At 43.6% G+C, this 13,819-nt stretch overlaps 1 protein-coding gene across 8 annotated transcripts in view; it reads right to left on the bottom strand.

Moving 5' to 3' along the window:
* Positions 1-13,819, bottom strand: part of BICD1 (BICD cargo adaptor 1) — a 172,066-nt gene extending 158,247 nt beyond the window's left edge. For all 8 annotated transcript variants that reach the window (XM_066549532.1, XM_066549533.1, XM_066549534.1 and 5 more), the window contains exon 1: positions 13,582-13,819. In XM_066549532.1, the coding sequence (XP_066405629.1) occupies positions 13,582-13,794 (213 nt within the window). In that variant the 5' untranslated portion in view covers positions 13,795-13,819. The remainder of the gene's footprint in view (positions 1-13,581) is intronic.

Here is a 13,819-nt window from a genome sequence, read left to right as displayed (position 1 = left end):
TTTTCAGACACACATGTGTGGCATTCACATTCTCTGAAAAAATGTCTTCACCCAGGATTTTTCTCCTGGGAAGCTGAGAAGCCTCAGAGAAAAAGGAAAACAATTCTTATCTCATTTGCTTCTCCTCTGTTTTGCTCATGTGGAATGTGTTTGGAGATTGTGTACCCACAGGTGATTGTTTCATTGGTTTCTGCTGTGAGTTGTTTTCATTCATTGGCCAATTGGGGCCAAGCTGTGTCGGGACTCTGGAGAGAGTCACCAGTTTTCATTATTATCTGTTTAGCCTTCTGTAAGTATCCTTTCTGTATTCTTTACTATAGTATAGTATTTTTTAATATATTATAGTATAATAAAGTAATAAATTAGCCTTCTGAGAACATGGAGTCAGATGCATCATTCCTGCCTTTGTCGGGCCATTCCCTGCAAATACAATACACACAAGCAGTGGTTAATTATTGCAGTGGATTTATTTCACCAGAGTCTCCTTCCACTAAAGACCCCAACCAGTGTCAGTGCCCCTGGAGGGCTGGATGTGATACTCTGGCAGCAGCCAAGGTCATGCTGACTCACTCCCTCTGGCTTTTCCCTGCATCCATCCAGTGCCAGTGCTCTGCTAAGTGCTTGACTATTCATTACACTGCCACTTGCAAAGCTGCAATTCCTTTCTCCACAGACAGCACAAACCATCGGACTGCAGGCTCCAAAAAGGGTTGCTTATCAGATTTTGGATGCCTTTTCAAGGGGTAGATTACTTTCTGCTACAAAAATAACTGATGGCAGGAGAGAATCTCTGCTGCTGGGTTTTGGGGCAGAATTCAGGATCCCCTTTCCCAAACCTGCTTCTTCAGACTGGAATATTTGACAAGCACATCCTTGAGTGATGGCAACAAAGCAGCAGCTCTCAGTACCCAGCCCAGCATCAGCTGGGGGTGCCAACCTCAGGCTCTCACTGGTTCAGAAACCAAGGCCCGCATTTCAAGAAACATCTTGCAACTGAGAGACTTTTATAGAATAAAAAGTGAGCACAGCATGGTCTCCACCTGCAACTCTGCCTGTTATACCCAGGAAAATAGGTATGTGTACCCAAACAAGGCTCATTTTAGGTTTAAGTTATTGTACTTGCAGGGAATGCCCGGCAAAGGCAGGAATGATGCATCTGACTCCATGTTCTCAGGAGGCTAATTTATTACTTTATAATACTATATTATATTAAAAAATACTATGCTATACTGTACTACAGAATACAGAAAGGATACTTACTGAATGCTAAACAGATAATAATTGAAAACTTGTGATTCTTTCCAGAGTCTCGACACAGCTTGGCCCTGGTTGGCCAATGAGTGAAGCATCTCACACCAGAATCCAATGAAACAATCTCCAAACACATTCCAAAGGAGCAAAACACAGGAGAAGCAAATGAGAGAAGAATTATTTTCCTTTTCTCTGAGGCTTCTCAGCTTCCTAAGAGAAAAAACGTGGGTGAAGGGATTTTTTCAGAGAATGTGAATGCCACATTGTCTTCCCATCAGTCTAATCTGCTACAAAAGCAAATTCAACAACCATAAAAACACAGGCATGCCTCTGAGTGTCTCTAACATCAGCCCAGGGAACTGTGAGTAAAGTACTTTTCAAACACAAGTGCTAAAACTATAATCAAGGTATCACTGCATTTTCTGCTCTTGAATACCTATCTTTCCACAAGCAATTAGACAGAAAATACTTTAAATTAAAAATTATGATGCAATATTAAATAATTTTTACAGCAAAAATGCTTAAAGCCAGGAGCCTATGTGTGTAACACAACAATCACTCAGGTATGTGATCTGTAATTTCAAAGTATGTGGGCAAAAAGAAGTCTAGATATATAGGTTTCAGTGCAAAGCTGCTCAGACTGCTTCATAAAGCGAACCCAATGTTTTCCAATACAAATAAAACACAGACTTTGAGGACAAATTTCCAAATCTTATCTAAACTTGATAATTCAGTTCTGTTACTTTAATGTGGATTTTATTTTGTGAATACAAAGCATCTAAGAATCTACAACATCACTGTAACATTAAATTCAGCATATTTGGAAAAAATGTTGTCCCTCAACTGTGTTGTTCCAGATTTGCTACTATTTTTACACAGCTGAGCTTACAGCATCTTAAATGAAAGTTTTGTTTTATCAGATGGCAGCCATCAGCCCTTAGCTGGCAGAGAAATGAAAAGCTTACCTAATGCCCAAGAAATGGAATTACCTAATGCCCAAAGTAATGTACTCCTAACAATGCCACAAGACTCCATCTCCCTTATTGGTATACACAGACAATTATATTCCATCTAAATTCTGTTCCTCTTCTCTAATGTTATATACCATACACTTTATTTCACAGAGTCCTTGGTACCATATCCTTATAATTTACTTTAAAATTTGTCACCAAGGACCCAGATTTATGACTGAGATTTTATGGATTAGTAATTGATCTAGTGCACATTTTTAGCTTACTGCAGATGGGAAGATCCATGTCAGCTGAAAACTCTTTCCTTCAGATTTCTGCTGTGTTTTGTGTTTGGCTGTGGGGGTTTTTTCACCTTGTTCTCACACATTTGGGGCTGGTCAAGTGCATGCACATGAGCAGTCACAGAAGCTCAGCAGAGTTATAACAACTCATTAAATTGCAAGAACAAGATCACATGCTTGAGACACAATAATTATAATTACACCAGTTCTTCCCACTTTGGTGGGAAAAAATCTGAATTCTCAGTGTGTAACATATTTTATCCCTTGCATCTTGATGACAGTGCTGTTTGCCAGCAGGTGGTAGGCAGGGATTCAGCAATAAATCATTGCTCCCTTTTATCTTTGACTTACCCATGGAGGCAGGACTTCAGCATTGGTCTTGGAGTCATACCTGCTATAAATGACCCTTAGGCACAGCCCTGAATAGAGGGTATATTGTTAGAGATAGCATTCTTCGCATGGGATGCTTAAATCCAACCTTTCCTCGCTGTTTGTAGGTGAGAATTTCAAGCAGTTTTCAAAGAAAGAAAGAACAATGCAAATGTTCCCTTCAACTAAACTCAGGTGAGCTCTGCATGTCTGCCATTGCTGTGCAGTCACCTGGCATTATGCAGAACCAAGCACACTTTTAATGCTTTGTAAAAACTCTATGAGGTATTCAGGGTATGAGCAAAACTTTTCCTACTCACCTAAAAAAAATAAGCCCCACAAACTTGTCTTTATTGATAGTATTTATTATAGGAACCACAAGCTACTGAGAGCCCATATTTAATAAAAATAATCACAGATTCAAGCTGGACAATACAGTTGTTAAGTATCTTGGCTTAGCCATCAAATTCAGAACCAGAGGCAATGACTACACAGGCACTTTAACCCAAGTGTGAACTCTCCATCTGCCTCCAGACCAAATGCTCCAGTTCTCTTAAAACTCAAATGCCAAAAGGTTGAGAGTTCTACCGTTCTGGGCAGGGCCAGGATGCAGTGCAGTTTGGCATCCTGCACCTTGCCTTGTGAGTAGACAATACTCCAGTCCTGAGAAGACAAAATCCAAATCATGCTGTGCTCATGTTTGGCCAAGAGCCAAGCTTTTATAAATTAATTGTTTCACCAAGCCACCTGTTCCCTTTGCCTGACCCAAATTCTTATCTTTATCCTTAAAAGTCTGCTTTGGTCTTCCTATCTGAGCTTTACAACTACTCGGAGCTGCAGCTGGGTTTTCCCCTCTAAGTATCCAAAACAGAAGTTAAAACTGCAGCTATTAGCAGCTTCCAGCTTCCTCAGTGAAAATCAGTCATTAGCCAGTGATGACAAACAGCAGCACTGTGCAGCTCATTCTAAGTACACTGACATTTAAATCCATCCAGAGTGCCTAAGGCATCCAAGGAAAGCCTGTTTGGTGCTGACAGAGTACAAGATTTGTACTTCCAAGAGTACAAATCAAATTCACAGCACTGCCCCTGCCACCTGTGTGTCACCTGTGAGCTCTGAGAGATCACAGAATTAAAAACAAACAAACATAGACTGAAAAAACCCAAACCACCAGGAAATAAAGTTCATATAATTTAGCTGAAACATCCCCAGAGGTGACTGACTGAAGTGAAAGGTGACCAGCTCAGCTAACTGAGGATGTCTTTGATGCTTCTTGGCTCAGCAGTGTTGTCTCTATCAGCTACATAACTAGTGGCTGTGTAGAGGGGTTGAAAACAGTGCAGGGGTAACTTAGGTGTGATTCAGGGGAGCAAGGGTGTGGAGAAGGTATGGCAGCACCATGTGGATCATGGGCCCCATTCCAGTGTTGATCAAAAGGTCTGAGTGCATTATCTAACCTCACTGGGCATCAGCTGTATTGTCTGGGCTTAAACAAATAATTACAGAAGCCATATAATTTTTTTTTAAAGGGGGTTGAGTTTCCTAAAGCCTTAGGGAAAGGTGTCTTCTTCCTCTGCATCCACACAGCCAATCTGATTTTAAAGCTGCCCTAATAGTGATCTTTCCTAGGATGATTTTAATGGTGAGGCTGCTACAAAGCAAAGTGGACAAATCCTTGGTTGTTTCATTTTCAGTCCATGCTAAAACATTTCAAAGTATTTTGAAACAACATTTCTAGGAGCCCCTCATGTCCTTACAATATCTGAGCATAGTATGGAAGATCTAATCTGCCAAAAATGGTCAGATTTCTTACATTCACACAATGACAAAAAGGCTCTTTAATATAAAAAATCAGTTCCACATCTTAAGAGAGCAGCAAATGAACACCAAGTAAGATATAGGGCAAAGACTGAAAAAAAATGTGAAAGTACATAAACCATCATCAGGAGACAAGAACTGTACAAGAATGAGAATCAGGCTGCAGACAGAGAGGGAGGAACCCCAAGAGAGATGAAGAAAATGGGATTGGACACATTTCAGTCTTAGTGAAAGCCTTTTGGTGTCTCATAGGTCTGTCCCAAAACCATAGATTTAGGACAGTGGCCTGCTCCTTCTTTTAACAACCAAGTTAATTAAACTTTGATAGTGAAAGAAATTCAGAAGTATAAATATTATAATCTCAAAATTATTTTTAATACTGCTCTCTGCAGAGAAGTAGAGACACCAACAAAATACTAATCAGCAACCTAGCTTAATTTCTACCTGCCTACCTCAGCTTTAGGCACCTGCCCTTGCTCAGGCAAATTTTTCACCTTCTGACTAGCTACTTCCATCTGTAGTTGGTCTGTACTCACAGTGTGCATTCACAGTACAGTACAAAAAATTGCTGGTTTCTCCTCATAAATATCTGCTGTGAGAGATGCAAGTGATAAAGGGACAAAGGGCACATTCATGTCTCTACATGCTATATCAGTTCCCCTAAATTAGGCAAATACTCTCTCTCCTCCCACATAAAATGAGTGGTTTTGATTTCTCAAGGAAATGAGAAAAGAAGAAGGCTATGAAAGTCACAGAAGGAATGTAAGACAATTCAGCAGAAATGAATACATGCTTTTCAGTCTCTGTCATTATAATTTAAAATCATCACTCCCCCCCCCCAAAAAAAAGTACAGTACAGAATTGTGCTGAATTAAACATTACCCCCTCAGGTATCAGACAAAGAGGGAAGGGAAATCTATAACAGAGGAAAAACGGAGGCAGGAGCAAGTAGTGATTTGGATTTTACTCTCATTGTCCCTATGGAGAAAACACTGATGCAGAAACATAAGAGAGGATGAGGTACTGAAGAAAAACCACACTCAATCTCAAGAAGAAAGCTCTTCTTCTAGAAGCCCTCAATACAGAAAAACACATGATCTTGCATGTATTTTCCTCCAACTGCCAACTGCATAAGGTATATAAAAGTTGCCCAGGTGCAAATTCACTCTATCTGACTTTGAGGATGCTCCTCATTTTACCATGATGAATGCTCACAAATTACTGTTTTATGCCAAATCCTATTTTCTCCACCATTGTTTTGCCCCTCTTGCACTTTCAATAAAGCCAGGTGTTCACCCTGGATGCTGTTGTGCACACAGACTGCACACACACACCCTGAAAAAGAAAATCCACTAGGCAACAGAGAAGGGAAGGATAAAGTATTTCACCTAAAGGAAGGTCAATAGATGGTAGCAAATGATTTCTTTTCTAATCCACTATAAAAAGGCATAATTCCAAACAGATGGCGACCTTCAGATTAAAATCTCTCCTGTGACCCCCAATTTTCCATTCATAGGCCTTACACAGGAAGTAGTTCGTAATGATAATGTGTGGCTCACCCATTAACACCTCAATCAGTAATATTAGATTTGGTACTAATCCGATATTTCCTAGAAAATCTATGGAAAATTTACTTTTCCATGACATAAATCCACTTGTAACTTCCATTTATCTCTGAAGAGTTCAACCCAGATGACTGATTCAATCAGAATTGCTCAGATTAGAAAGATATTTGTTTGATGAAAGAATAAAATGAAAGAAAATAATGTAACTATCGGGAGAAAACAAACTGAAGATTTAGATTTGTTTTGTGAATATGTGAGCCCCCAGTGCTGAAAGCTGACCATCCCTGCTAAAGGGCTGGCTATCATAGGAGGACTAATATTGCATGTTCATCTGTACTGGCTGCTAAGGATAAAACACAATTAACTGAGAGCAACTGGGAATACAGGTTCCTGGAAAAAAACCCAAAAGCTTCATCTACATTTTTCTTTGCGTGCTGCCAAAGCTCCAACAATAGTTCTAATTTCCCCTAACATGATTCCAGCTGCTTATGTTTTCTGTAGGCTAATGCACAGGATTCATTTCCTCTTGGAGGAAGCAATCCTGATGTAATTCGATGAGCATCTCTTTTAACATCAATATCCCCCTCTTCTCTCTGCATTCACTCCTCTCCTCGTGCTGACTTTTAGGCAAAGGTAAAACAGTTTTTGGGAGGTATTGTGAATCAGATGATGAAACCAATCTGGGTTACAGACAGCAAGAACCCCTCCTCAGTTATTTTTAACTGAGGCTAGTTTCCTATCCTGCTGTGACAGTATGAACAGTTGCACAGCTGAGAGCCAGAACAGGGGCAGGAATGGCAGAAGGAGATGTAGGATTGTCTTGCTGAGAGATGAGCACATCCAACTCCGCCCTTAGTAACCCCAGGTCACTGCAGACTTAATAACAAGCAAGAGAAAATGAAATTCAAGCACAGGGTGAGGCTGTGGGCCTGCTGATAGTCACTGTTTCCAGGCAGGACATGACTGTGCATAGGGTAACTCACAGCAACATGCCACTCAAATTTAACTGTGCACAGTGGGCACCCTTAAGAGACTTTGCACTGCTCAAACCCCCTTGCTCTCTGCCCCCTTTTTCCCCTAGTGCAACCTCCTCTCACAGCAGGACCAGCTCTGCCCTCACACCAGGTTCCTGAAGGTTGCATCCAGTTGGGGCTTAAAAAGTTCCATGGAAAGAGACTGCATTACCTCTCTGGTCAACACCTGTGGGACTGCCCGTGCTCACAGGGAAACAGAGCTACCTTAAATTCAGTCTGAACCTCTGTAGTTTCAATTTATGCCAGTTATCTCTTGTCTTCCCACCCTCCACAGAATCACAGAATGGCTGCAGTTGGAAGGCACAGCTGGAGGTCAGCTGCTCCAACCTCCCTTCCTCCAGGGAAGGAGATCCCACAACCATTCTGGGCAACCTCTTCCAGTGCTCAGTCACCCACACAGTGAAGAAGTTCTCCCTCATGTTAAGGCAGAACTTGCTGTGCAACAATTTCTGCCCATTGCCTCTTGTCCTATCACTCAAGATCACCAGAAGAACCTGGTCCATCCTCTTGACACCCTCCCTATGGATACTACTGACATTGAAAAGATCCCCTCTCCTTTGGCTCTTCTTGAGGCTGAACAGCTCCAGCTCACTCAGCCTACCCTTGTAAGAGAGATGCTCCAGCCCCTTCATCATCTTTGCCACCCTCTGCTCGATCTGCTCCAGGAGCTCCATGTCTGTCTTGTCCTGAGGATCCCAGAACTGGACACTGCACTCCAGATGTGCCTCACCAGGGCTGAGTAGAGGGACAGGATCCCCCCCTCAACCTGCCGGCAATGCTCCCCAGGACACCAGTGGCCTTCTTTGCCACAAGGACACTTTTCTGGCTCATGGACAGCTTGTTGTCCAGCAGGACCCCCAGGTCCTTCTCTACAGAGCTGGAGAGACCCAGCAGGTCAGACCCAGCCAGGTGCATGGGGTTATCCCTCCCCAGGTACATGATCCTTCACTTGCCTTTTCTGAATTTCAGGAGGTTCTTCTGTGCCCATCCTTCCCATCTCTGTTGAGGTTCTTCTGAAGGGCTCACAGCCCTCTGGGGTATCAGCCACTCCTCCCAGCTTTGTGTCGCAGTGAACTTGCTGAGGAGGCATCTGCCCCTTTGTCTGAGTCACTGATGAGTTAAAACAGTACTGGACCCAGTACCAACCCTTGGGGGACACCACCAGTGACAGGTCTCCAACTAGAGGTACAGGGCACTTCCACAAAATGCCTGGCTCTGGCATCTCAACACACGTTGTGTCCATGCACAGGTTGATGCTGGGTCCCTCACAGCCCTCTCTTTTCCAGGCTGAAGAAGCTCAGCCCCCTCAGCCTCTCCTCACAGGGCAAGTGCTTCAGCTTCTGACCATCTTGGTGGTCCTTTGCAGAATGCAGTCCAGTTTATCTGTGTCTTTCTTGTATTAAGGGCACCCAAACTGGATGCTGTTTTCTAGATGTGGTTTAACAACTGCCAGTCTGGAAGTGATAACCACTTCTCTCAATTTACCAGCTCTAGTTCTGCTACTAAAGGTCCAGGATGCTGATAGAATTCTGCGTCAGGACACACCACTGTCCAACATTCAGCTTACTGTCCAAAGGATTCCCAAATCCTTTGCCACAGACCTGACCCATTAGTCAGTCAGTCAGCCCATCCCCAGCCTGTTATAACTGAATGTGCTCATCTCTGAGCTGGGTGCTGGGCAGCACAGCCTTTCTGAGTGACACAACGTGAGCAGGCACCAAGGACAAAGTGGTGAGATCAGGATGAGATGCCCAAAATGTTTCGCCTCATCCAACACAAGCCCACAGACGCTGCCACTGGAAGGAGGTGTAAAGATATACTGAGATGGCAGCAGTTCACAGCTCCCAAGCTCCATATTTGGAACACATTTAGCTTTGGGGAGAATTTAGAACATCTCAGTGCAATTTATGAGCTGCTTCACACTTTCCTAACCATCCTGCGATGTAGATGGGTGTGTATAAGAATCCACATTTAAGACGGCTGTATTTGGGATACTTTTTGGGAGGAGTCTCCCTCTCCTCCAGCCTTTTTGAATCCAGAGAAGTCCCACCAAATGTACACTTCAAAGATGGAAGAGGCAGAGATGATTCAAGTAGCAGGAGGGTGAGAGGTTTTGGAGAACAGTGGGGGAGCTGGAGGGGCAGCGTCACTTCAGAAGAGGAGAGGTGGAGCTTGAGTCACCTGTGCTGAAATAGTGCAAGGAAGAGCAGAACAGAAAAGAAGCTGCCAGAGAGACCTTCAGCTCTACTCCTCAAAAAACTCTTTCAGACACAGACCAAGAATTACTTCTGGAAGCCCTATTAGTAAACTGAGTAAGCATTTCATGATCATTGATACAACATTTCTGTGAGGTAAAGAAAATAAACACCTGCCAAGGACAGGGCTACTCACCACTAGTCTGGTTTCCAAGCATTTACCATGGATAATTTGCTTTTAAGTAAAGCAAGCACCAAACTGCCTGGAAAACAGATATCCAGTGCCCTGTGCAACCCAGAAGAGTTTGTCTCCATACAATGAAATACATAAAAGCCAAGAAGCCAAGTGAGATATTGCCTAAATTAGTCAGTCAGAGAGGGAGTCAAGGGGAGGAACAGCTGCCATGTTCATGATTTGATTCCCAAAGAGAAGTCTCTGCTAGGATTTCCCAGGCCTAACTCTTGCAGAGTTGGACACCAAAGCCTTCCATCTCCATTTAATCATGAGCAGATGCGACTGATAATTCTCTGCTTTAAAAACTTTATGGACCACCAGTGTCCAGTGGCTGATCAGAGAATCATGGAATTGCAGAGGTTGGAAGGGACCTCCATGCTAAAGCAGGAACAGCTACAGTAAACAGGCAAGAAGATCAATATGAAGCCATTTTACACTTCCATTAAAAGAAATAGAACTAACAACTCACATTATTCTTACAGCAAATGCAATGTGAACATGTAAGAGCAGATATAATAAAACCACTGGAAGATGCTTTACATAAAATATGATGGTAATTAAACTCCCAGCTCAGCAAGACAATGAAAACAAGCTACCTTCAATCCCATGGCTAATATCAAGTCCTAGTCTCTGAATTTTTATGGACTGTAGATTAAAAGGCACATCAGCTAAAGTAACATTGGTAACAGGGGCCCTAAAATGACAGTGTTTCACCAAAGATCCAAAATTCTACTAGACTGAGATGTAATTGACTAGAGAAACATCATTTTCAGATTGAGAAAAAAAAAAAAACAACCCAAACCCTATGAAAATTAATAAAGCTTTAAATAATAATACTGGTTTTGCAACATAAATTTATTTCATGGCCCAAAACATCAAAATCTTGGGCTAAAGCAGAGACCTCTGAACTCAGCAGAAGAAACATCAGAGGTTACCAAAACAATTCATACTGCAGGGTAGATAGCATATATCCTGTACACAAGTATTAATATTTAATGTAATATATCATAATTTGCTTTTACTTCAACATCCTATAATGGCCTTAGTTTCCCATTTCACTCTCCAATGATGGAAATTATTGTACAGCAGAGGTATTGCCATTTATATGGAAAAGGACTGCTCAAGTCCACTGGAGTTTTGGATTGCCAAGGAGGATAGGAGAAATCTTCAGATCCCAGTCTGCCAAACCATGGCTGAGTAAAGTTAAAGATAGGCAGCTCTTCAACTGAGTAATAAATACAATGAGGTCCTAACAACAGAACACAAGCAATCAATAATAAAACTGTTAAAAAAAATTAAGATTTGTCTCAAAAAGTCAACCCCAGTAACTGAATCTGTTCAGAGAAGGACTGCAGAAGGAGAGGAAATTGTCCTAACATGATCCTGGCCACCCTCTTGCACCTACTATTCCTTGGGAATGGACAAACTGCTTATTCTAGCACAAATCTGAGGCCTAGTTTCTATGCCCCAATATGGCTTCAAAGAGGATGCAAACACAGTGAAGTAAGAGCACAGCACAGATTCCTGTCCGTCTGTCAGTCAGTCACTCTTAGCATTCAGTGTCCTACCATTGGGCAGCATATTCTTGCAAGGGCCTGCTGGAGGAAGAACACAAAAACCCTCCTCCACACATTTTGGATGGTGCTTTACTAAACCAAAAATGTGTCTCTGGACTTCTCTGCCCCCTTAAGAGCTTTCAGAATTTTGCCTCACTGGTATTGTTGGAGGCACCATTTGCTTCTGTCTCACCAGCACAGGTCTGACTTGCGCTGAGGGAACTGTCATAATGGAGGTGCTAACACAGAAGTAGAAAACAGATTACAGCAACAGCAAGGGCTAAGAGAAAATTCTCCTTTGCAGAGTGCATGTGCAGTAAGAATCAGTGTGGTTCCTGCTATGAAGCTTAAAAGCAAGAAAAGAATTGCTTGCACCCTAGGTGGGGGATGGAAATGCCCCTTACCTGCTGCTAAGGACAGCTCTGAAATAGAGAACCCTGGCTCTGGACTGGAAACTGGAAAAGCTCCACTCTTGCTTGGTTGGCATCAGGCAAGCTACAGGATTTCTCCTGTTCCTCCTTCTGTGAAAATCCCCTCAGTATCCATGCTGTGGCTGGCACAGCATGAAGGCATGGCCCCACAGGAGATATTCTGGGCTGCAGAGCATGCACCGACTTCAAGGAGAGGCAAACAGGAAGAGAGTTTATGCCCATCTTTGATTTCAATTAATTGCATTGACTGACTAATCCCTCTAGTTTCATAATTTCAACTCTATTCCTTGCACTATCTCTCCTATCCATGGCCATGTGCCATCCTGGCTTCTCATCAGTCTTCCTTTGTACAAGATCATGGTGGGATAACAGCTACCTGCAGCTTTGCTTATCTCCTTCTTTGTCGTCTTCTTTTTTTTCCCTAGAAACTTCATTGCACTTTCCCCTTTTAATTCTGTTCCTCTGTTACTGTCAAGTCATTTCAAACAGCACTGCCTTCATGCCAGTGCTAAGTTATGTATCTCCATCCCTCACTCTGTGATTACTGGTTTCAAAAGTCCTGAGCCTACTCCATAGGCTCAGGGGGGGCAGGGAGGTAGAGATCAAGTTTAAGGAGACCAGTAGGTTTTTCTGAAAAACAGCTTTATTCTTCATATTGAAAATAAAATGTTCTCAACTCTTCTGGACACTGAACCAAGTCTGTGGCATAACTCATATACCTGCAAGTAAAATGAAACCCTTATTTTATTAAAAACACTTCTAAAAGGGCATCAGTCAGTAGTCTAAAGAATATAAAGAGAAATAACCTGAGTTTTTTAAGTGTATTTCCTCCATATGGAATATGTTCATGGTTTCTAATAGAAATGTCACTAATTCTAACAGAATCTCTGTACATTCTATATAGCAGGGTTTTATTGTAGAACAAAAAGATACATTCTAAATTTGGGAGAAGATCTGTTTTATGCTTTCCCTTCTGTTTACAAAACCTAGTCAGAATGGAACTACATTCTGAGGCGGTACAAAAACAGCATGAGGTGCAGAGCTGTGAGTGCTGCATACGTGTGCACACACAGCCCTCCCGCAGCTCCCACGTACGTGCGCTGTTAACAGCCTCAAGTTACTTCCCTTAAGGATGAACATAGGGACGGTGATGATTTTTCGAAGTCAGAGTCATGTTTAGCAGAGCTGAAAGGCAAGGTGTAACACCCACCTACTTCATACTTGGAGTGTTACAAAAACACATTCGAAAGATTACCCCAAATCACTCCTCCAATCAAATATTTCACCCTTTCAGCATGACGCAGAAGTTTAATTTCCACTGATGGGTGACCTCGAGAGTGCTGTATACCCGCCCCCCCTCCCAATGGCAGCGGTTCCCCTCACTGGCAGACTAAAGCGGGTCTATAAATAACTTCAAAAGGAATTGTCTCTCTTCTCACGCACTGCAGACAGCTGTTTACAGACATCCCGACTCCTTATGCACTGCGTTGGCCCAGCTCTCATCCCACTCTTTCCTTTGCTCTTCCTAAAAAACCCTTGGGCGATGTGGTGCAGGTAGGACGGGGGACCCTCCCCTGCCGCAAACGCCCGTTCCCACAACTTGAGGGAAGCTGCCGGAGCCGGAGCGCGGCCCCGGGGAAATTTCTCAGGGCAAGGGGGTTGAGATCTCGTGTAATCCGTCCTTAAGCTCCACGGTCCCGGCTGATCCTCGGCCCCGGGAATCCCCTCCTCCCCAGCCCGGAGCGGAGCCCGCAGCCGCTCGGGGCCCGCGCATCGCCCACCTGCAGGGCCGGGCAGGGACACGCGTGTGGGGACACGCGTGTGGGGCCCCGCACCTGCCCGCAGCCCCCGAGACAAAAGCCCGGGCTGCCTCACCTCCTTCAGCTGCTCCAGCTCCTGCTTGAGGCCGTCATACTCCGCCTCCAGCTCATCGTACTGCTGCTTGAGGGTGAGCTTCTCCTCCAGCACCACCAGCCCATACTCCGCCGCCTGGATCTTCTCGTGGGTCGTCTCGGAGAGCTCCCGGGTCAGCCGTTCGATCTCGCTCTTGTAGTGGTCTGCGCCCTGCAGCACCTCCTCCGCAGCCATAGCCCCGCCGGCACTGCCGCGCCGC

The sequence above is a fragment of the Molothrus aeneus genome, chromosome 5 (assembly GCF_037042795.1).
Source record: "Molothrus aeneus isolate 106 chromosome 5, BPBGC_Maene_1.0, whole genome shotgun sequence".
Lineage (NCBI taxonomy): Eukaryota > Metazoa > Chordata > Aves > Passeriformes > Icteridae > Molothrus > Molothrus aeneus.
Note: the sequence above shows the minus strand (reverse complement) of the source record. Positions and strands in the feature narration are given on the sequence as shown.